At 36.7% G+C, this 25,255-nt stretch overlaps 1 protein-coding gene across 2 annotated transcripts in view; it reads left to right on the top strand.

Moving 5' to 3' along the window:
• The window catches only part of htr4 (5-hydroxytryptamine receptor 4), a 136,636-nt gene that overhangs the window by 57,966 nt on the left and 53,415 nt on the right, over window positions 1-25,255 (top strand). For both annotated transcript variants that reach the window (XM_051128357.1, XM_051128358.1), the window contains exons 5-6: window positions 12,899-13,052; window positions 20,371-20,927. In XM_051128357.1, coding sequence (XP_050984314.1) covers window positions 12,899-13,052; window positions 20,371-20,927 — 711 coding nt within the window. The remainder of the gene's footprint in view (window positions 1-12,898; window positions 13,053-20,370; window positions 20,928-25,255) is intronic.

Here is a 25,255-nt window from a genome sequence, read left to right as displayed (position 1 = left end):
AGATTGTTGCTCTGTGTGAAGCGTTATGGTTGTTTGTGAAAGTGTCTGTAAATTTGGTCTGCTTCCATCCGCTTGGTGCTTTTAAAGAATTGATGTAATAACCGCAAGAGCAAACAACAAAAAAATACAGGAACCCCAAGAGAAACTGTTTTTATCAAACCTGCCATGTTTTTCTTGGTTTGAGCTTATCATTTTTTCTGCATGTAACTTTAGTGGATAATTCGTCTTAACTCTGTGAATGGACATTCAACTGTAAACCGTTTTATGCTTTTGACATTCTATTTAGTTTCTGGCCTTGTTCCCGTCAGAAGCAACCGCTCCGTCGTGAATAACAAAAGGAGAAAATAAGAGGTACTCGAACGCGGTTTAGTATCTCGAGCGTCTTGTGTGACACTGGCACATTGTAAAGCTACTCCACTTAGCAGTTCAATAAAGCACTAAGTCTTAGTTTGCACTTCCCTCTGGCGTGAACCACCCTTTCAGCTCTGGCCCTTTACCCCAGAGTGATGCATTAGACCTCTGCACTGATATTCAGGATGAGCTTTGAGTGCTCAGCTGCTTCCCTGCTTTACGTCATTCGGCCCCTGAAGTCACCCAGGCCGCCTTCCAATGCCTCGATTGTTAAAGGGGGCGTGAGGGCACAAGAGGAGGGGACTCGTAATATTTGGTTTGCTCTTTCTGCGTTTGACGTGTAACTCTCTCTCTTACTTTATTCTGGCTTATGTTTCCATTGACGTGATAGTCTAATAATGATGTAATTGCTGCATAACCTGCCTACTGCAGGTTATGCAACTATTGTCTGTGCATAGCTTCTATTTCTTCTGGTAGCTGTCATCAAACTGCTTTTGATGCATTGACGTAAAAGTTATTTAAAGGGACAGTGCACCCAAAAATGTAAATTCTGTCATTTACTCAAACTCAAGTTGTTCCAAACCTGTATTAGTTTCTTTTTCTTTTGATCGCAAAAGATATATTTTTAAGAATGTTGGTAACTGAACAGTTGACGGCAGCCATTGACATCCATTGTATGGAAAAAAATAATATGGGAGTCAATGGCTACCGCCAACATTCTTTAAAATGTCTTTATGTTCAACAGAAGAAACAAACTCATACAGGTTTGGAACAAGTAGAGGGTGAGCAAATGATGATGACATTTCATTTTTGAGTGAACTATCCCTTTAAATATAAATTAAATAATCACAGCATTCAGTTTAAATATAAGATTCCTTGAGAAAAAGAACACCTCTGCATTTTTTCCAAATAACACACTGTAAATGAACATACATGTACAGGTAATGTTTTCATGCACTTATAAGTGCAATTAAATAAAAATGTACAGTAGTTTAATTTTATATTGAATGCAGTTAGCTGAACTCTGCCTACGTCTTCAGCTTAAATTATAAGTTTGAACTTAAAAAATAAATTTAAATTGAGTTCAACTGAACAAGCATGCTGATATAACTTTACAGTGCATTTTTGAACCACTTAAGTAGAGTGCAGCTCATATATGTAATTTCATATTTATATGTGTTTTATTTATGTTAAAATATGCTGCTGAATGTACAGACAAGCATTTATGCTAAACTAAAATATACTTTCATGTCAGTTCTGTTGAACATTGTGTGTTATGTATTTACATTTGTAATGATAAAGTTGCACTTTAGTGCATTATTATAAACAAAAGTATTTAAAATGTACTGTATTGTAAAAGTACTGTACTTTAAAATTTAAAAGTAAAACTTTTAATGTAACATTACAAAGTACACTTTTCAAATGTGTTATGTTACTGATATATTGTCTGCAAGTGCATTTTTTAATACTTTTACGATTTGAATCGTAAGTGCACATTCAATATAATTAAGTGCATTGTTTTCACAAAGGATATTGCAATATAAAATTATTTTATTTTATACAAACTAGAAATGAATAAATGGATTCCTTTTAGATTGGCCAAATGAGAAACTTAAAAGAAAATCCAAACTTCTTTCTTCCCTATAAAGAAAATGCATGTGTGACCAAGTTTCAAAAACACAAAATATTCCATATGACTTATGCACTGTGTGAACCAAGTCATATGAAGCTGTTTGTGTGAAGAATAGACTTAAAGTCTATTAAAGTTTATTTACAAAAAAAGCTTGTTTTGAAACACTTTCATTGAACTCATTTTGCGTTCCACAGGAGGAAGTCTTCTGACTTATTATTTTTAAACCTTGCCATAAACCCACTGATTGATAATAGCGATGTAGCAGATGTTAGTACGTGATTGTTTGAGGGTTGTAAAAATAAAAAACTCCTAGGAAGAGATTTTTATGCTACTCTGTTCATTATCTCCATGTTTCCATTCATCTTGTCTTTCCTGTTACTATTTATCGATATTGCATTCACGCTCCACCTGGCATCTACTCCCAGTGCCGTCATGTGATTTCATAAGAGCAGTAATGTTTTCCTGATGATGAAGGAACGAAGAGGATCCAGTCAGCTCGTCTCCACTTATTGCAATCATGAATCTCGTGCAAGGGAAATGGCGCGCATTCCGGCTATTTCACAAGTCATTTGCCCGTCTGAGTGTTGACAATGAGGCTGGCCGGGTGTCCTTCAGGCACTCACTTAGCACATACAGCAATAATAGCCATGTCATCTCAATTTAGACTGTGTGAAATGCGCTCCGCCTTGTTCTTAAAAGCTGTTTTCTCCCATGTAATTCTTCTCCGGCCTTCGGGTTAGTAGCAGTCTCTTCTCATTTCTCACACAAACCTCACGCGCCGAGCAGCATGTGTTTAGAGTCTGCGATACAGCGTGAGTCTCTTCAGATGATCTGCAGTCTCAGTGTTGATTTTAATGCTTAATTTAGTGCTCTCCATTATGCCTCCGCTCATCTGACTCATTCCGGTTGAATACTAATTGTAGGTGCTCGTTAGCTGTGTTATTTGTGCGTCACGAGCCGCCGCTTACATATGTTTTAGAAACTTCTGTAGTTCTTCTTGATAATTGCTGTGTGTATCAGCAGGTGAGAAATTCATTGTCTTCTGGGTGACTTGTGCAATATACACGATAAAGCAAGGTTATATACTTTATGGCGTTATAAATAGGTACAGAGAATACAGCATGCACAAAGCCGCCCCAAAGGTTTTGCTCTCGCATTGTGCTTACATCAGAGTAAGCCATGCAGAAAATGACACACTGGAGTCACAGCAGAAAACACAATAACAACATGCCACAAAGGCAAAAATCATTGTTCTCATTATCGTTATCTTGTGGCGTAAAGTTACCTGAGCAGTAAAACTGCAGCTGATATTAAAGACGTATTTCATTCAAAAATGGAAATATATCTTATTTTATATATAACTCTATCTTTCTGTGTGACCTTCGTCTTCACAGCATGCATGTTTAATATTGTATGTTTTGTTGCATTCAGGTTTTCAATTGCTTTTGCAATTCATTTTTCATTTGCAAGGATAATCCATGGCTATGTGCATTAAATGATTGCACAATGCCGAAGGCGTAGGTTTGATTTTTTTTGTCATTGGTGGAGACATAACGACAGACAACAGACATTTAATCGTCCCTACTAAATTCTACGCCCTTGAAAATCATAACGAGCTGACTTTGGAAACTATAGTTCTGTCCTTAAATATAAAGAGGTCAAACAAAAGATTTCACAAAAAGCTTATGGACATAATTCTAATTTAAGTCAGCCATTGAAGCGGATTGCTGATTTTGTCATTCTTCTGATTAAGATGTCAATTCTATTAATTCTAAAGCAGTGAAAATTGTATCTCTCTTTTCATCCTATGTGTCTTGTTAAAAATGGGAAAAAAACCATGGTTACTATAGTTTAACAGTGATAACCTTGGTTTTGCTACACTAACCATAGTTTACAACCCCAATCTAAATCAAATCATTCGCGATGCGCGGTGATCGATCTGAATCGCGAATCATTCAATTTGTGAAATGATTCGCGAGCCCGCTACGAAGTTTCGATCGGGTCTTCGGAGCGTGAATTGCAAATCGTCCAATTCGCAAAATAATTCGCTAACCCGCTCCAAATTTCCGATTTGAATCAAAAGATTCACTAACCCGCTCGGAGCGCGCGCAGATCGCGAATCATTCAATTCGCAAAATGATTCACGAACCCGCTCTAAAGTCCCGATTTGAATCAAAAGATTCACTAACCCGCTCGGAAGTTCAGAATCATTCATCAAAATGATTCGCAAACCCGCTCCGGAGCATGATCGCGAATCATTCAATTTGCTAAATGATTCACGAACCCGCTCTAAAGTTCCGATCTGAATCAAAAGATTCAGGAACCTGCTCGGAGCGCGGATCGCGAATCATTCAATTCGCTAAATGATTCGCGAAACATGCTCCGGAGCAGGATCGCGAATCATTCAATTTGCTAAATGATTCACTAACCCACTCTAAAGTTCAGATCTGAATCAAAAGATTTACAGGAACCCGCTCGGAGCGCGGTTCGCGAATCATTCAATTCGCTAAATGATTCGCGATCCATGCACCGGAGCAGGTTCGCGAATCATTTAATTCACAAAATGATTCACGAACCCGTTCTAAAGTTCCGTTCTGAATCAAAAGATTCACGAACCCGCTCGGTGCGCGGATCGCGAATCATTCAATTTGCTTAATGATTCGCGAACCCGCTCCGATCTGATTAAAAAGATTCACGAACCCGCTCGGTGCGCGGATCGTTTAAATCGTTCAATTCGCAAAATAATTCGCGAATCCGCTCTAAAGTTCCGATCTGAATCAAAAGATTCACGAACCCACGAATCAATCGGAGCGGTTCCAGCGTAAACGATTCGCTCAATTGAATCGGTTTGTCTGTTCCTCCGGTTTTCGCGTCTTTAGCCATGTTTACACGACACTGTTAGTACTACTGCTGGCTTAGCTCGCTAGTTTTATGACATTAACTGAAACAAGCGAAAAAGTACGTGTTTACGTTTATAAAATATCAATATTTCCATTCCAAAGATAACATTCTACACAAATCTAAGAACATATTCAGCTAAGGTAACCGGTTTACTGCTAATAGTGAAAACAGTCCATTAAAGTGACAAGCTGCACCTCAAAATGCGTGTTAGATGGAAACATTGTGCATTATGATCGAGTTTGTAGCTTAATTCACTATATTTTGAGCACTGCAGTACAGTTGGTGACAGTTCAATAGGAAATCCTTTGAAAACATCCAGTCATCTCACACCATGCAAGTGAATGTTCAATTTATCAGTACATATTGTAATAAATACTTGAGAAATTATTGTTGTACCTGATTGTATTAGTCTATAAAGAGTGATAGTTAATGTAAAAATAGCAAATGGGATAAACAGATGAACAGCATAACAACATAAAGTTAAAGAGGGCAAACCTTATGATTCTACTGAACTTATGTTCTAAGCACTTCGGCTACTTTATATGTTCTTACTCCGCCCATGTATTAAATGTGTGTCCATGAAAGCGCACAGTTTTCTAGTGTATTTACGGTATTGGTATATTAGTAGGAACATGTCCCTAGTGTCCCTACTAAATTCTACACCCTTGTACAATGTGCATTAATCTAATTGCGCACTTAGCCATGGATTGTCATGCTTACACCATGATCACTTGTCAGCATGGACAAGTTAAAGCTGTCATTAGCTAAATGTGGTAGGCACATGTTTTTTGGGATTTGTTGGATCAGCGTTAACCCTTTCAGCATCTCTTGGCATCGATCTTGCTTGTTTTCGCCAATTGAAATCAATGTTGAAACAGCCTTTGTCAGGTTTTGTAATGTCTGAGAAGTGGCCCACTATAATCTGGTTACTGTCTGCGTTGGTTTGCGTCTGTCAGTGTGGTTTTAAGTGGCCTGTAGGAATGCAGACTATATAAAATCTTGCATAATTACAGCCCTAGTAATGTACTGCCAGTTATGTTATGTAATAAAGGTTAAGCAATAAATGATATTGATAGTTTTGACAGTGAATCGTTACCACTGGGATTCATCTTGAGGGTAAAACTTGACCTTCAGCCCTCCTTATCCTGGTCCGAAAGTTTTTGCCAGCAATGTAATCCTCCACCTTGGATTGGACTGAGACCATTTGAATTACTACATCAATCAATCAATTCACCGAAAAATCTTTTACTTGGAAGTGCCACTGTTACAGAATTAAAATGGGTTGCAAATGCAGTTTCATGTTGACTTTAGAAGTACATTTGCAACAAGTCGTAGTTGCAATGCTTTTTTTAGTTGTTTTTACTTCAAAACAACACAAAGGATGTTGAAAATAGGATTTATTTTAGTGTAAAATTATGGTTCTGGAGTGTTTAATGTAGGATGTACTGACAACACAGAGCCTGTGACCTGGCAAGAAAACGTCTGCAAGTTGTAAATTGATCTAGGAGCTTTTGCTGTCACGACTATTTGCAGACTTCAGCAGCATGGAAGAAAGAGACCCAGATGGCACTACAGAAATGAAATGTGGAGTGCCGCACCTGATCAGTCTCCACACAGGGAACAAAAGAGCAACAGGGGAGCTGTCAGGAAGTCTTTCAGCGGCGGTTACGAAATGCCGTAGACTGCTGCACAGTGGGACCGCAGTGTTATTCCTCATTAAGCGGATGCATTCCTGTAAGATTTCATTTGAGGTCGTAATCATTTAAATACAAATGCGCCCTTTAGTATGTGTCATTTTTATTGGAAAAACAGCACGAGCGTGATACTTTCCGCTCGTATCCCAGCTTCCATTTTTAGTACGAAGAACTTTGCACTTTTCTGTCCTAAACTTTATATGACAACAATAAAGATTGTGTGTTTTCCAGACTCGTTTTACTGCTAGTAAGAATTAGCTGTTTAAATCTGTATGGGGGTCACATGGGCTTTATGTCCAGACTACTAGATCTCTTGACAGCCTCGAGCAAGAGTCTTTGTATGAGTAATTTATAAACTTTATAAAACCAACTAAAAATAGCCCCACTCTGCATTCATATTCCTCCATTTATAAATGAAGCTTGAAACTTGAAAGAGTGGAGGCACGAGCCTGTGAAAGCAGCGATATAGGTGGCTCTCGCTCATGAGCTTACGGTCATTAGAAGTGTGTGTCTGTCCGTTCAGCCCAGACGTTTGCTTTTCATTTGGCTGGAGGTTAATTTCCCCACATCTCACGCTTGTCCGATGCCAGCCAAGCTTGGAATTGGATTTTCACGCAGACTTTCACGACGCTATTTAACCCAAGGCCCTGGACCCGCAGGGAAACCTGTTTGCATGACTGATCGTTCGTACATGCTTCGGGAGTTGTGCAAAAACTCACAGCACATTGCCGATTCTGATCACAGGTCTGATTTCATGTCTCTGATCAAATAGAAAACCAATGAGCACCATATGGACAGTGCTTCAGTGCTTCTTGAAATTCACTGTGTGTTTTCAGAGGAAAGCCATGTGTGGCCTGATGGGACTTGCTGGTGTATACAGATGATCGATAATTCATGGTGTCATGTTTTACCTAAAAATTTGAACTCTATGACTACAGACAGTCACATATATGACCACTGAGCTGTTTGACATTACTGAAATTTATATTTATTGCTTAAGGCAAGATCTGTTTGGATTTTATAACATTTCAGGCTCCTGGAATTAAAACATCCAAAATACACCTTTAAGTGTTTATTTTATTACACTTTATCTATTTACGTCAGTAGGTTTCGATTGCAATACACATCTTTAAACGTTTAAAAGTGTTTTTTTCTACTGCACTGAGCCAGAAATCTCCATTTCAAGTCTACTTACACACCAAACTTTAGTTTTATTCCTGTCTATTTTCTGAAGGTTTTTACTGAGATTTTTTATAGTTTGCTTTTTATAATTAGCCTGTTTTTATTTTCAAAAACATATAATTTTAGGTTTGTTTTCTGATAATTGGGTAATTTTTCATTAATATTACTATTTTTTTCTATTATTTTATTTGACTTTAATATTATAAATATTTTTAATGTAGGGAACGCATATAAGTTATCCCAGTAAAAGGTACAGTATACACTGTCATTGTTTTATGTGGCTAAATCTTGTAATATAATTAATAATGTAATCTTTGTGATTACTTATTGTCTCACACAGATTTTTATTTTATTTTTTTTAAATTAAAAAAAGAAATCAGAACAAATGATTCGAGATCCATGCTCCGAAGTCTCGATCTGACCCTGATCTGAATCTAATGATTTGCAAAGCCGCACCAAAGTTTCGATCTGAATCAAATGATTTGTGAACCCACTCTGAAGTTCTGATCTGAATCAAATGATTCACCAAACCGCACCGACGTTTCGATCTAAATCAAATGATTTGCAAAGCTGCACCAGAGTTCTGATCTGAATCAAATCAAATGATTTTGATGAAGTTCTGATCTGGAAACGTTGTGCATTATGGTTGAGTTTGTAGCTTAATTCACTATATTTTAAAAAGTTTGACCACTGCAGTTCAGTTTGTGACAGTTCTATGGGAAATCGGTTGAAAGCATCCAGCCACCTCATAACATAGAAGTGAATGTTCAATTTATCAGTTAAAAAAAACAATCAAACAAGCCATTATTTACATTTTATCACAGTGCTTTGAATCTCACTGTGTAGTTATTAAAATAAAGGCTGTTTATCCCTTGCCTCGGGCACCATATGAGTCAGAGCCACTACTGTTGGAACTGTGGTGTTGTCTCAAGCTCGCCTGCTTTTTTTCCACCACGATTGCTTTCATCCCTTTAGATAGCGCTTACAGGTGCCACGGTGAAAAATCAATACGCTGGTTGAGCACGTACACAGAAGTGGCTCTGTGACATCCATCATTGACAGGGCTGTGGTTGGCATAAGCAGCAACAGACCATGGCTGACAGTCAGCCCAAGAATTGCAAGTCTTCCAGCCAGAATTTCTTCACAGCAGACTGGGTGTAGGTGTGAAAGGCCAAGCGGTGGTAATTTGTTTATTGCTCGCTAATATCAGCCAAAGACACGTTAAAATATAAGGCCCAAGTCCCTGAGGACATCTTGGGCATGTGATGATTTTAATGAGCGTCTTGCATATTGTTCTTTATGCAATAAAGCAATTGCTGTAATTGTGTCACCTCATTTTAATTATGTTTGGTTTTATTAACACTGGCTGAAGTAAATGCAGCCAGAACAATGAGAGAACATTAAGCCCATTATGCTTATGCGTAGCCTTAGTTATGCTGTCCCAATTCAGCTGTTTAGAGAAATGGGAATACTCTAAAAAGAGCATGACTTTTATTGTGGGCCAAATTGATCCAATTTAAAACAGGCACTTTAATTAAAACAAAAAGAAGCTGGTGCTTACAACCTTCAAAGTTGCAAACCAATAAAAAACAAAGTGAACTGCACTACTGTTCAATACTTTGGTGGTCAGTATTTATTTTTTTAAAGAAATTATATTAAATTAACAAAGTGTGACAGTAACATTTAGAATGTTACAAAAGCTGTTCTTATAAATGTTCTATTCATTAACAATTCTTGAAAGAAATTTTGGTTTGTACAAAAATATTAAGCAGCTGTTTTCGATATTAATAATCGGAAATGTTTTTTTGAGCAGCAAATCACAAGAATTTCATTAGAATGATTTCTGAAGGATCACGTGACAGTAATGATCCTGAAAATTCAGCTTTGCATCACAGAAATAAATTACATTTTAAAATATGTTCTAACAGAAAACAGTTTATTTTACAATTATTACTGTATTTTTGATTAAATAAATGTAGCATTGAAATTACTGGACTTGGACTTGAACCGTTAATTATTTAATTTGTGAAATGATTCAAGAACCCACTCCAAAGTCCCGATCTGAATCAAATGATTTGCGAAGCCTCTCCGAAGTTCCGATCTGAATCAGATGATTCACAAAGTCACACCGAAGTACCAATTTGAATCAAATAATTCGCTAAGTCGCACTAAAGTCCCGATCTAAATGAAATGACTTGTGAACCCACTCTGAAGTTCCGATCTGAATCAAATGATTCACAAAGCCACTCTGAAGTTCTGATCTGAATTAAATGATTTGCAAAGCTGCACTAAAGTTCCGATCTGAATCAAATGATTTGTGAACCCGCTCTGAAGTCCTCATCTAAGTATAATTATTTGCGAAGCCGCTCCGAAGTTCCAATCTGAATCAAATGATTCACAAAGCCACACCAAAGTCCCAATCTAAATCAAATGATTCATAGACCTGCTCCGAAGTTCTGATATAAAGCAGAAAATTCAGCTTTGCATCACAGAAATAAATTACATTTTTAAAATATATTCTAATAGAAAACAGTTATTTTTAATTGTAATTTTTACAATATTAGTGTATTTTTTTATATAATAAATGTAGCATTAAAAACATTCAAATATCTTAAAACACAGAACCTTAAAAATTGGTTAACTGACTCAACTACAACTGAAAAACGACCAAATGTCTAATTCACAAAGAGTGCTGGATTGCAGCAAAGTCGTCTGACACTAGCTGGGAATGATTTAAGACTGTGAGTAATGCTTGCTCAGTGCTTCTGACCTGCTAACAATACTCCCTCTCGCTGCTGCAAATCTCCCAAGCCCAAACCTTTCCAAATTTGTTACAGATGAATGATATGTGGTTCCTGTTCAAACTCCCCCATATAAAGAGTCAATAAATTGCATCAGGATGTTATTTGGGGACCTAACGTAGGCATTTCAGTGGAGTTGTGTTGTCAATTAGACACAACAGATGACTCAGGACACCTGTTTTGTTTCCAGCAAGGTGAAATGTGTCAATTCTGCACCACCAAATGGAATTAAAAAAAATTTGGACAAGCATCAATGCCTTCAAGCCAAATGCAACCCAAACTCTGACCTGTAGGGGCACAGGCGATATTAATGCATTGGGGTAGCGCATGTTGTAGCTCTAAACATGCTTTGGTGAACACATGGTTGGGTTAGCAGACTCCTTGGCCAGAGGCATGGATGTAAACAGGAACCTCGACACACACAGACTGAAGCTTTGACACATCTGGGTTAAGGAGAGAGAAAAAGAGAGACCTGTCCCGTTCAGTCGAAGGGATTGTGAGTAAAGTCTGTCCTCTGTGGCTTTTTCTCACTCTTTGAAATACCAGACATCTCCAAACACGCATCCTTCACAGCCACAAGGCACAACATCCGCGGCTCATCTCACAATGTGCAGTCGATGGCAAAGTGTGAGGCTTAGAACGTGATGGGAAGTGAATGGCGAAAGGTTGTGCAAGGGGTAAAGACCTTTCGGGGCATGGTCCTTAAATCTTCTGTTCTTCAACAAGTCAGAGATTGTTTCTCTCAAAGAAAATAGTTTAACTTTTGAGTTTTAGCAGCAGCCAGGTGTTTCTTTGAGGGCTTTTGTTGTGCAGTTACATTTTTTTATAAATTTTTATGACACTTTTGTGAGTCACGAAGTTACAACTTGATTACTTCACCTTTTAAACTTTCCTCTCTCAAACTGAAAGTAGTTTTGTTAAGTGAGTGGCATTTATTTATCAGTCAGGAGTTTTTGTTTTTCCCGTAACCCTATTTATGTTTTTTACAGAGACCAGTCATAGACTATACAGTATACACTTAAAAATAAATTAATACTTTTATTCAGCAAAGAGTGCATTAAATGGATCAGAAGTATAAGTACAGACATTTATAATGTATAAAGAATAAGAACAGAGCTCAGAATGCTATAGATAAAGGTGCTGTATGTAGTTTTTTGACTGTACTGTGCTAAAGTATAAAAATACCATATGTTTGCATATATTTTTTCTCCCCAAAACGATACTACAGCCAGTTATTCTACTTTAAAATGTACGTTCTGTGTCGGAATGGCTGTTTTTGTTTTGATCTGTGTGACTCCGCCCACTGCCAGTTTACCAAATAGTATTTCAACAGTCCGGTTGCCAGTTTGTAGAAAACACAGCATCTGCAGCCATGGAAGCCAGCAATGAACTGAGTCAAAGATCACAGATTCTGTGTGACCTAAAAAGCCTCAGCATCCATCTAAAAAACTCTGTGATCAGAGGAATATTAAAATGTGGATAAATCACCTTCCATTGTCATTTGCATTCCTGTCGCATGTCCTCAATCTGGCAACCCGCTGCATTTTTCCATACTGCACCTTTAATGTGAGCAGTGTCATTTAACCAACAACCTTGAGCTGGTTAGAATGGCGGATCAGAAAGGTTAAGAATCCATAGCAGCTTGACAGAAAGTGTTTTTTTTTTCAGTCTTCCAGATGCTTGATAGGTTGACGTTTTGTCAGTCAGGGCCACTGACAGGTCAACATCCTTCAGGCTTTTCAAGGTTGTTGTCTTTCACATGCATATTGAAAATGCATTTTCCAAGACAATGTATACCTGTGGTTGCATATTAATATTTCTAGCAACATTTACACTACCACTCAAACGTTGTTGAACAGTAAGGTTTTTAATGTTTTTTTTTTTAAAGAAGTCTCTTCTGCTCACCAAGCCTGCATTTATTTGATGAAAAAATGTACTCAACTGTTTTAAATATTGATAATAATAATAATAATAAATTTTGGAATGGCAAATCAGCATTTTAGAATGATTTCTTAAGGATCATGTGACACTAAAGACTGGAGTGATGATGCTGAAAATTTAGCTTTGATCGCAGGAATAAATTACATTTTAAAATATATTCAAATAAAAATCTGTTATTTTAAATAATAAAAATATTTCAAAATTGTACTGCTTTTGCTGTATGTTGGATCAAATAAATGCAGGCTTGGTGAGCAGAAGAGACTTTAAAAAACATTAAAAATCTTACTGTTCAAAAATCTTTGACTGGTAGTGCAATTAATTAATGTTAATCATTTTGAATGTACTATATGGCAGGACAAATGATGAATATTCAACATCTTTACCTTTCCTTCCAGGTACTATGCCATCTGTTGCCAGCCGCTGGTTTACAGGAATAAGATGACACCGCTGAGAGTGGCTCTAATGATCGGAGGATGCTGGATAATCCCAACCGTTATTTCCTTCCTACCCATAATGCAAGGCTGGAACAGTATTGGTATAAATGATTTGGTGAGTCACATCCATCAGATGCTCGACTGTTTGCGCTGATAAGGTTTGCGAAGGCAGTCTGACTTTGATTCTTGTAATAATGATGTTTCTTTCATTCTCTCTCACCTTGCAATCAGGGCATGCGTAGATTATTAAAATGCTCTATAAAAAGTGCAGGAAGCGATTATAAGGGAAACTTGTGACGCATGCAAGGTTTTTATCAGGCATCTTCTTGGCTTTCTATACATTTTACAAAATGCAATTAGGCATCCATGCATAGAAGCCAAGCTACTGTCCGTGTTTCTAGGAAAGCAATTGCAGTACACAGGGGCTCTCATAAAAACCAGCTTTGAGGGTTGGGATGATTGAGGAGAAAATTAAATGCCATAGTCTCAGGTAGGGAACTTAATCCATTACTTAGCAGTAAACAAACAAAAATGGCCCTGGGTGAAGACTGATGCACCATAATTAAGTCACGCTGGAGAAAGGAAATGGTTTTCTCTGTGGTTTCCACGTGCTTGTCGTAAATGTAATGTTTCATGTGACACCATTTCTGTTTTACTCTGCTGTTTTCAGGATGGGCTGTATCTGATACAGGCTTTCCCATATGAAAAGATAATATTTAAATTTAGTACAAAGTTAAAACAAATAAATGTTTTTGCACAATTAATTTAAATCGTGATATAGCTTCATGCGATTTTCAACATCTTAATGCAGGTTGGTTCACAGTAAACGCTGCTCCTCACAAACTCATTTAAAGGAGTAGTTCACTTCCAGAACAAAAAAATTACAGATGATGTCCTCAACCTTTTGTCATCCAAAATGTTCATGTCTTTCTTTCTCCAGTCGTAAAGAAATTATGTTTTTTGAGGAAAACTTTTCAGGATTTCTCTCCATATAGTGGACTTCTAAACATAAAGGGCTCTAAACAATCCCAGCCAAAGAATAAGGGTCTTATCTAGCAAAAATTGATAATTTATATACTTTTTAAACTTCAAATGCTCATCTTGTCTAGCTCTGCGTGTATTCTGTGTATTACGGTTCAAGACACTTAGGGAAGGTCAAAAAACTCCCATCTCATTTTCTTCTCCAAATTCAAAATTGTCCTACCTCGCTGTTTTAACTTTTTTTGTCATTACATCTGCAGTGTTGTAGGATGATTTTGAAGTTGGAGGAGAAAATGAGATGGGTGTTTTTTGACATACCCTAACTGTGTTGAATCGGAATGCAGAGAGTTTACACAGAGCTGAACGAGACGAGCATTTCAGCTTAAAAAGTATATAAATTGAATTTTTTTTTTCTTTTTTTTCTTTTCTTTTTGCAAGATAAGACCCTTGTTCCTTGGCTGGGATCGTTTAGAGCCCTTTGAAGCTGCTTTGAAACTGCAGTTACCATACCGTACACCATAAAAGTCCACTATATGGAGATAATTCCTGAAATGTCGTCTTAAAAAAAAAATATATTTCTTTACGAAAGTAAATTATCTATACATTATTGTTCTGGAAGTAAACTTCTCCTTTAACTTGTGTCTTGGGAGCACAGTGTGTGTTAGATTCACTTTTTTTTTTTTTTTTTTTTTACACGTTTGCACAATTTTTCAAAATTTCTGTGGATAGAAGTTTACAGCATTTCAGTAAAATTCCACTGAGATAACAACTCAAAGATTAAAAATGTGAAAGTTAAGAATTATATTCTAACTTGCAGTGTAAAATGACAATTATTAGGCCTATAATTAATATATACTATATATATTTCTTTTATTTTACAGGGCAATTGTGATATATATATATATATATATATATATATATATATATATATATTTTAAATAGTTAAAACAACAACAACAACAGCAATAATAATAATAATAATAATAATAATAATAATATGCCCAATGTTATATGTGAAGAGTTTATTTGCAAAAACAGATAACTCCATTTTTTTTTTATTTTCAGAAATCATGTTTTTTATTGTGGATTCCAAGAAATATCAATTAAGTAATAAGTAATGATAACTTAAACAAATACAGGTAACTTAACAAAATTAAAGTTCATTCAAAGTATGTTTTTTATGTATTAAATGTTTGTTTTGTAGCAAAAGCAGACAACTCCACTTCAAGTTTCAAAGTTGAAACAAAAACACTCGTTTTATCTTTGTGATCTCATCAGCTGACAATGTAGACACCTGACAAGCTTTGTTGTTGTGATCACAGACTATATGGTTGTGATTACATGCAATACAGGGAGCAGCTTTTCCCTTTCCATTGTAACATACTGCTTTAGCAGGGTTCCATGAAAAAACTTTCATTTTCCTTTTATGCTCTGAAGAAGTTCATCTAAATGATCAGTCCTTGATCACTTTTAGTCAACTTTGACGATACTCCTCTCATCTAGTGCGTCTTTTCAGTGATTGGCAGCCTTGTCACCTGACCTGAATACAGCGCATACATTCGCTAAAATGGACTTATCGGCTTCTGTTCACAAACAACAAGGGCGCTTGTCGACTTCTGCAGTAAAACGTGAACTCACAATGCCTTGGAAGTAGAGAATACCAGCTTTATTGACACAACGTGTTTAGAGTTCATATCGCTCTATGTGTGGAGAATAACGCTCAGTATTTGCTCAGTTTTTGCAAATAAACTCTTCATTTGCAGCCCTATATATAAATAATTATAAAATATAAACAATCAAAATAAAACACTTACTGAAAACAATTAAATATTTTTCTGGCCAAGAAATTTTACATCTAAGGGGTTCAGCTTGCAAAAAAGCTTGGGAACCCCTGAGCTAATATATGTCAGAAATAATCAAGACTTAAAGTGGTTTCTCTGCCCAAGTTTGTAGCTTCCTTCAAACTGCTTTTCAAGAAAAAAAAATAATAAAAGAATGAATTAGCATTCTATTCAAAGTAAATAGTTGGCGTTCTGCTGTCTGGAGTCTCTTGTGTTGGTTCACAGGCATTACATTAATGGCTACCTTTACTTCACATTTTCACAGATGTGAATGAGTCAAGCTTCCCGTTCTGCCAGAAGCTCTTCTCAAAGGAACTAATTAGCGGTTTGATATTGAATATCAATGATAGCGTGGGCCAAAGTCCAGCTTACTAAAAAAAAAAGCTCTACACTGATGCCAAATATGCTTGCAGTTCATAAGTGTTTTTTTTATTATTGATAGTGTTGGGTTTAGAGCTTGGAGGGTTCAGCGTTATGATTTGAGGGTGTTGGGAGGAGCAGACAGGAGAGAGACGCAAATGAACAGTGATTAATAGCTCTCATCAAGACACTTCCCTCTGTGGATCAAATCAGTACTAGCCTGTTTGTAAACAGTATGTATCTGTATATGTTTAATTTATGATGCTCACTGCTCTAGATGAGATTTAAAAAAAACATGAGTGTTAATTTCTCTCATCAAGCTCTCTTTGCTTACAATGACTCGCCATTTAGTCTTTGCTATTGTTCATGTTAATTGTGGGGTTAACCATTATGTTTCTAATGTATGTCACTAATTGCACAATAATTAAATACAATAACATTTCTAATTGGAACATGCTTTGATGGGATAACAGTCTGAAATGGTTCTCTGTGGGGATTTTTATGGCTTATACAGCCAAAAATAACAAAATATATGAAGTATGCTCTTTATATTTAAATGTTTGTGTGTAAGATGTGCAATTTTGGGTCAGTAGAATATTTTTATATTTTTTAAATCATCTCATGCTCACTAAGGCATCAAAATACAATAAAGACAGTAATACTGCAAAATGCATGCTTGCTAAAAGAAAGTATTAACTTCTTTTATAAATACATAAATCTTGCTGCCGCCAATCTTTTGCTAAATCAAAGCTGCCTTTTTTAAAGCAGACACTTTATGGTCTGTACTATACAGTATGGATTACTTTAAGAGCCTAGAGCTGATGAGAGCAGCTATATGCTACAGAAAGACAGACTGCAAATGAGTCAAGACACGTAGCTCTGTCTCTGTGATTTTCCTCAGACAAGCTGTCATTGTTCAAGAAAGAGTGACGTCACTGTCTGTTCACACTAGGTGGATTTAATGAGTTGAATGTGCATGTCAGTCCCAAAAATACTAGTAAATGTGTGATGAGTGACAGCCGTCGTGTGTATGTGGCCATGAAGATGACATTCATATACAATTAAGGGTAAAGGTCAAAGGTCATCACTCATGATAGTTTGAATGCATTATCACACCCTGAATGACTTTACAAAATCTTTCCACACTAGACGACATCATGCATCAGAGGCCGAATTTAATTGTAGGGGAGTGTAATTAATTCACTAGTTACAAACTTAATGCGCTTAATATAGTGCCTCACGTCACTGGATTTGAATGTCAAGCATATTTTATTAATATGAACTGGAGAGGTGTATTTTGGGAACGGGATATTTACAGACTCATGCCCTCTAGCTAAGGTCTCTTCCACACCTGAAGGTGCTTGTGTTTGACCAGATGAAGTATTGTAAGTAGTCACCTCTGCTCTTAAAACGTCTCCTCAAATGACTGTTCCCTGAAGCCAGAGACACACTGGGTTGAATATTAATGAACGGACACAGAGGGAGAAGCTGCTGAGCATTTAAAACTAGTAAAAGAATGTCCTACACTTTTAAAAACAAAAGTTCTTTATTGGAATCTGTGAAAGAACTTTTAACATTCTATTTTACAAAAGGTTCTTTATAGTGGAAATAGGTTCTTTTGATTTTTTTAAAGTGAAGTCAAGTTATTTATGTAACGCTTTATAGAATATTATTTTCAGTCCACTTTAGACAAACTAAGTTACTTTGCAGCTGCATTCAGTGTATTAGAAGACTGTCTGCTCAGTATCTGATAGAACCTTATTTTGTTGCTCCATCAACAGAAATTTTACTGACTATAAGTAACTTTGCAAGTGCAACTCAACTTATTCTCCTAACCCTTACAGTCTACTAAAACTCTAATGATGGTTAGTTGAAATGTAGTTACCTATGGCAAAGTTACTAGTTGTTAGTATAGAATGTCTAAAGTGGACTATCAGAATAAAGTGTTTTGTTTCAAATCAGCTTTACTGTAATGAACTGGGGAAAAAAACTGATGCAAATGTCTTCAAATATGAGACAAATTCGGCTGTAAAGCAACTTTAAGCTAGATTAAAAAATTCGTCGAAACAAACTTTGATGTTGGCTTGAGAAAGACTGACCAGAAAGTTTTACAAGTTTTAGAAAGTTTTTAAAGATTTTTAAAGTTTGTCGGTTGTCAGTCTGAAGTAGATTGAAGATTAAAGTAGTTTTAAAGCTTGAAGCTTGAGTGTTTTGAAGGCAATACAGTCTGTCAGATAGATAGATAAACAGATAGACACATAGCATGTTACTAGCATGTTACCAGAATGTTTATAGCATGATAAACATGTTACTAGCATGTTGCTAGCAAGTTATTAGCATGATTAACACGTTGTTAGCATGTTGCTAGCATGTTTCTAACATGATTGGCAAGTTACTAGCATGCTGATAGCATGTTTAACATTTTGCTAGCATGTTATTAGCATGTTTTAACATGATTAGTATGTAGTTAGCATGTTTCTTGTTTTAGCATGATTTGCATGTTGCTAGCATGATTAACAAGTTACTAGCATTTTGTTAACATGATTGCATGCTAGCATGTTGCTAGCATGTTTTTAATGTGAGGAGCATGTCGCTAACATAATTAGCAAGCTACTAGCATGTTTCTAGCATGATTAGCAAGCTACTAGCATGTTGCTAATATGATTAGCAGGTAACTAGAATATTGTCAGCATGTTTCTAACATCATTAACATGTAGTTAGCATGTTGTTGATATATTTCTTGGATGATTAGCATGTTATTAGCATGTTGCTAGCAAGATTAACGCGTTAGCTTGTTTTTACTATGATTAGTATATTGATAGCATGTTTTAGCACATTGACACCATGATTATCATGTTGCTAGCTTGATTTAGTACATTTATAGCATGTCTTAAGATAGTTGCTAGGCTAGTGAGCATGTTTCTAACATGATTGGCAAATTATTAGCATGTTGTGATAACATGTTTTTAGCATGATCAGCATGTTGCTAGCTTGTTATTAGCATATTTTAACATGATTAGTATGTAGTTAACATATTTCTAAAATGTTTTAGCATGATTGCCTGTTGCTAACATGATTAGCAAGTTACTAGCATATTGTCAGCATTTTTTAACATCATTAACATGTAGTTAACATGTTGCTGATGTTTTTTGCATGATTAACATGTTTTTAGCATGTTGTTAGCATGATTAACATGTTAGCTTGTTTTTACCATGATTAGCATATTGATAGCATGTTTTAGTATGTTTTTGCACATTGACACCATGATTATTATGTTGCTAGCTTGATTTAGTACATTTATAACATGTCTTAAGCTAGTTGTTACTAGCATGATTAACATGTTGCTATCATGTTTTTAGCATGATTAACAATTTACTAGTGTGTTGCTAGCAAGTTATTAACATGATTAACACATAATTAGCATGTTGTTAACATGTTTCTAGCATGATTATCATGTTTCTAGCATGTTTCTAACATGATTGGCAAGTTACTAGCATGTTTCTAGCACGATTAGCATGTTGCTAGCTTGTTATTAGCATGTTTTAACATGATTAGTATATAGTTAGCATGTTTCTAACATGTTTTAACATGATTTGCATGTTGTTAGCATGATTAGAAAGTTACTAGCATGTTGTTAGCATGATTGGCAAGTTACTAGCATGTTAACATGTTTCTAGCATGATTAGCATGTTGTAATTCACTGCGTCTTCAGCGGCTCAGATGTCGGTAGTAAATGACAACTGTTATGATTGTTATTATATCCAACAACACCTCAATCGCTTAGGAGACATTCTCGTCTACTTCTGCTCCAGCGTCGAAACAATGGCGGACTGTTTACAGCTCACTCAGGGCGGGTCGTGGGAGGGGCCAACAGTCGTGGGAGGGGCCTGCCTGTGTGACAGAACAGCCAAGAATCTAAGAATGGCTTGATCTGAGAAAGTGCTAATGATTTATAGAGATTTAAAAAAAAAATCACTGGGTGGATTTTAATCATTATAGGGTAGATTTGTACACACACTGCCAACACACATTAATGTTCAAACAACATGTAAAAGTGAATTTTGCATCCGATGACCTCTTTAAGAGTTTTAAAGAAACAAGGAAAAGTTCTTTTAACAACTGATAAGATAACTAAAAATGGTTGCTCTGTTGCACTGCTGTGAAAACCTTCTTTTGGAAACGTTGTTTTTCAGAGTGTACATTCTTTAGTGTTTGTGTAATCTGAACATGTCAACATCCCCCTCTTGACAGATAGAGAAGCGGAAGTTCTCCGGCAACTCCACGGTGTGTGTGTTCATGGTGAACAAGCCATATGCGCTGACCTGCTCGGTTGTGGCCTTCTACGTACCGCTGATCCTGATGGTGCTGGCGTACCAGCGCATCTACGTCACGGCACGGGAACACGCTCGACAGATCAGCATGCTGCAGCGAGCCGGAGGAGCGGGAAACGCGGACAGCGCGGACCACCAACGCAACCACCGCATGCGGACCGAGACCAAGGCAGCCAAGACTCTGTGCATCATCATGGGCTGCTTCTGCCTGTGCTGGGCCCCTTTCTTCATCACGAACGTGGTGGACCCCTTCATAGACTACAGTGTTCCTGAGCAGCTGTGGGCGGCCTGCCTCTGGCTGGGCTACATCAACTCCATGCTCAACCCCATCCTCTACGCCTTCCTCAACAAGTCCTTTCGTCGTGCCTTCCTCATCATTCTCTGCTGCGGACACAAGCGCTACCGCCGACCTTCCATCCTGGGCCCTGGAACGACCTGCACGGCCACGCAGATCAACGGCTCAACACACGTCCTGAAGTAAGTGAGATTTTTGTCTAATGTGTTTCTGATTAGTGTTAATTTTGCGAACCAAAACTGTGCTTTTTCCCATGACTAAAATGAGACAATGACGAGGCGTCAGTAAGGTCGATAAACGATAACTATGACTATATCAACATGCAATATAGAGATCATACAACTGCTGTACATGCCTCTACTATACTAAAGACAAGAAAAAATAATTGTTGAATTTATTAAAATTATGCCATTCAAAAGTTTACATACATTTGATTCTTAATACTGTGTTTTTACCTGAATGATCCACAGCTGGGTTTTTTTTTTTTTTTTTTTTTTTTTAGTGATAGTTGTTCATGAGCTCCTTGTTTGTTCTGAATGGTTAAACTGCCTGCTGTTCTTCAGAAAAATCCTTCAGGTCCTACAAAGTCTTAGATTTTTTTTTAGCATTTTTGTGTATTTGAACCATTTCCAACAGTGACTGTATGATTTTGAGATCCGTCTTTTCACACTGAGGGCAATTGAGGAACTCATATGCAACTATTACAGAAGGATCAAACGCTCACTGATGCTTCAGAAGGAAAAATCGTGCATTAAGATCAGGGTAAATTTTACTTATTTTGTCTTCTGACAAACATGTAAGTATCTTCTGTAGCTTCTGAAGGGCAATACTAAATGACATTAGGCACAATAAGAAAAATGCACATCTTCATTCTGTTCAAAAGTTTTCACCCCGGCTCTTAATGCATTGTTTTTTCCTTCTGGAGCATCAGTTTGAACCGTTTGAAACCTTTTTTTCAATTTTGTTTAAATAATTAACATTTCGCAGATTCTGCAAGGTGTATGTATGCTGTATTTTCTGTCTGGTATTTTATTTTGTGCAATCTGGCAACCAGCTTTATTACGACAAACAAAAAAGCTGAACTTTAGCGATCTCCATATGAGATGTTCAGCTTAAATGAAAGTGTCATTCAGCCTGTCTGTGTTCTGTCATGAGATCTCAACTATTTTGTTTGCGAATGTGGTTGCTGAATAAATGCACATTTACTTAACCGCAGTTGTTTAGTAAAGCTGTTGAGAAAAATTGCAGTTTGGAATTTTTGGAATTGCTGTTGGAAATTTAAAAATCCAATCAACAAAGCGATGCATAAAACAAGGTCTTTGTACTACATTTTTCTTTTTCGATAACCTGTACACTTGGATGTACATCACAATAAGGGTGTAAAAATTTGCCACTACTTCTGTTTCAACACAACAGATATTTTCATGCAAAAAGACAAATTTCCTGGTTCCATCTTTGATTTACGCTAGCACTTTTGGTGTGTACCCATTTTTGTTTAGATGATGTGAAGACTGTTTTCTTTTGATGACGCAAATATAAAAACAGGAGTCCAGTGGGAGCAAGAGCAGCAGGAGTGTGAAAGCTTCCTAAAGGTGTTCACTTTCAGTTATGTAATGTAGAATTGATTCATTCTCATATTCTAATGCTTTTAGGTTGTTTGCTTGACTTGTATTTGATGTCTGATGGTCATTTGTACTCAGAGCAACGGGCAGCAAAGCCTAAGTCCATGTCTTGCTTTGTACACCTTTTACATTCACTGTCAGGTGTAATTTTCTTCCTTCGTACTACTTCATCTGACCTTTCTAGATTGCTCACCTCCTTGACCTAACAGCATTTACTCAGAAAAGAGCACACCGTGAACATCTGTGTATTGAAGCTTCTGCTGTTACGTGTCACATGGGAACATAAAACCGAGCGTTGGTCATCTCAGTTAGACTACACATCTGCTAGAACTCTTAAAACTCTTTTGCTTCCATCTGCTTTATTTTTGAACTATTTTCAGATACATCTTGACAGAGAAGGGTTGTCGTTTCACTGAAACAGAGTTTGTCTGTCCTGCAAGATTTTGATGTAAATATTTTCTGAAAGTGTTGTTCGTAGTTGTTCCATTTATTAAAGGATCATAATTATTATTATTATTATTTTGCAAGGGTCCATTCATAGTATTTATGCCCATTTTCCACTTTCTCACTAGAAGTAAACAAGACCCTTTTAAAGGAAAAGAAAATTTGCTGAAGTAGTCATCATCAAGCCATCCAAGATGTGGATGAGTTTGTTTGTTCATGCGACCAGATTTGGAGAAATTTGGCATCACATTATTTGCTTACCATTGCAGTGAATGGGTGCCGTTAGTCCAAAGAGCTGATTAAAAACATCACAATAATCCACAAGTAATCCACACCACTCCAGTACATCAATTAACATCTATTTGTAAGAAACAAATCCATCAAGGCATTTTTACTTTAAACAGTAGGTCATATGGTATTTTAAACTGTCCTAATATTGTGTTGGAGTCCCCTACAACAGGTTTAAATGCATCTAAGGTCAGAAAACATTGTAATTTGTTCAGATTATACATTTATACAGTCATTTCTCGATTTCAAAACGATTTGTTCGATCAGTTCTGAGCATAATGTCTGTAAACCCCTCCCTTCCATAAGCATACTCTGCTCTGATTGGCCAGCTGGCCAAGCCTGTTGTCATTGGTACAGAAAGCAGTACTTGGGGGACCCCCTTGAAACGCAGTAGCAATTGGGTGGGTTTTGTTGTGAAATCCTGGCAACCCTAGCTACCATTGACAAATGCTAACGTGACTAACTGATGAAACAGTATAGTTTGTAAACCAAAATATATCACAAGTTACATTCTCTATTATTAAATGAAGTAATTGGAATGACAGTCTACATTAATCGACACATTCTTAGGAAATAATGGGTACACAGCGAATTATTATAACTATTTCAGCAGTAATATCGTGGTTTACCTGGAAACCTAAAGCTCCACTGGGTATACATCACATATAGAACAAACTATTTCCAGCACTCAGTTGAAAATGAACACATAATGTATCAAATGTACGTACAGGTTATGATTCAGAGATGCTTGTTAGTCCAAATACAGAAGATTAGAAGCCAATGAAGATAAAAGCCAAGATTAGAGAAGCAGTCCTTGGTACAATGATGAGCACAACAAAAGGTTCCAATTGTTTTGCTCTGGTATTGAGGAAAAAATGAATTTTAACCACTGATTCATCATCTTTCTGCAATGAAAACAAAACAAGCTCGCTTTGACAGCGCAGAACACAGTGTCTTCTTGACATGATTCGAAAATACAACAACTTGTTAAAGGAACACTCCATTTTTTGTACCATGGGTGCAGCAGGCGCAATGATATTACACAGTGCCTGAAAGTGACCGGCAGTTTGTTTAGATGCAGAGTTGCAGCCGTGTTGATGGCTGTGTAATATCATTGCGCCTGCTCATTGTTTACCATGCACTTTTTTGATGAACAACTTTGCAGACTGTTTACATTGAAGGATAGCTATGTGAAAAATAAAAACGGCAAAAAATATATATTTTTGAAAACCCATGACCTGCTCTTTAAACCATTGTTCCCGGCCCAAATATGCATCCGTAATCCACAATAACTCTTCCTCCAATGAAAAAGTCCATCTCCTGTTGTCTTTTCACATCAAAATCCACAGATTCATTTGTTTAGACCAGTTTTGGATTGCTTTCACTTGTAATCGGTGGTTGATCTGTGCATATTTCTCTCCTAATTCAGATGACTACTTCTGTGGTCTATGGAGGGCAGCTCTCAGGCTCTAACCACAACCTAACATGTTATTTTTAATACAGCTGAGATTAAAGATTTAAGCCAGCTGGTCAAATCCCTCAAGGGAAATCTAGAATGCAAAGATGTGACTGTTGTTATTAATGCAACCAGACATGGAAAAAAAAAAAGTCATACTACGTGCTGAGCGAAGGGCGTATATAATAGACATTATGATGATGTAACATATTGTGTTGTTAAGGGGGGGTACATCACATAGTGGCAGTGTGAAAGCAACTGACCATTTTTCATTTCAAATATGTTTTTTTTTCTTATGAGTAGATTTTTCAGACCTGGCATGAACTGTTACACATTTGTTTGTTTTTTCAAGCAATATGTACAGCATTATATAAGGATGTGATGCTAATTGCACTCTGCAGATCCTAACCCTTCATTTCACTTTATTACTTTATTATCAGATGTGTTAACTGGACGTCCTGATCGGTTATTGTGAATTTTTGCAATGCAGTATTTGGGACTAAATTCAAAGCAGTGTAAAGAAAGCAAAAGCCGTTATCAATAATATATGATTTATTTTTTCAATAATTCATGCTTAGAGTTTGGCATTTTGTTTTTAAGTAACACTGCTTTTATGCATGGTTTGTTGGTGACATTTAGTGGAAGGCAGCCTGCTGGGATGAGTAGAAAAACTTTCTCAGAGGGCAAATAAAAATATTCT

The sequence above is a fragment of the Labeo rohita genome, chromosome 14 (genome assembly GCF_022985175.1).
Source record: "Labeo rohita strain BAU-BD-2019 chromosome 14, IGBB_LRoh.1.0, whole genome shotgun sequence".
Lineage (NCBI taxonomy): Eukaryota > Metazoa > Chordata > Actinopteri > Cypriniformes > Cyprinidae > Labeo > Labeo rohita.
Note: the sequence above shows the minus strand (reverse complement) of the source record. Positions and strands in the feature narration are given on the sequence as shown.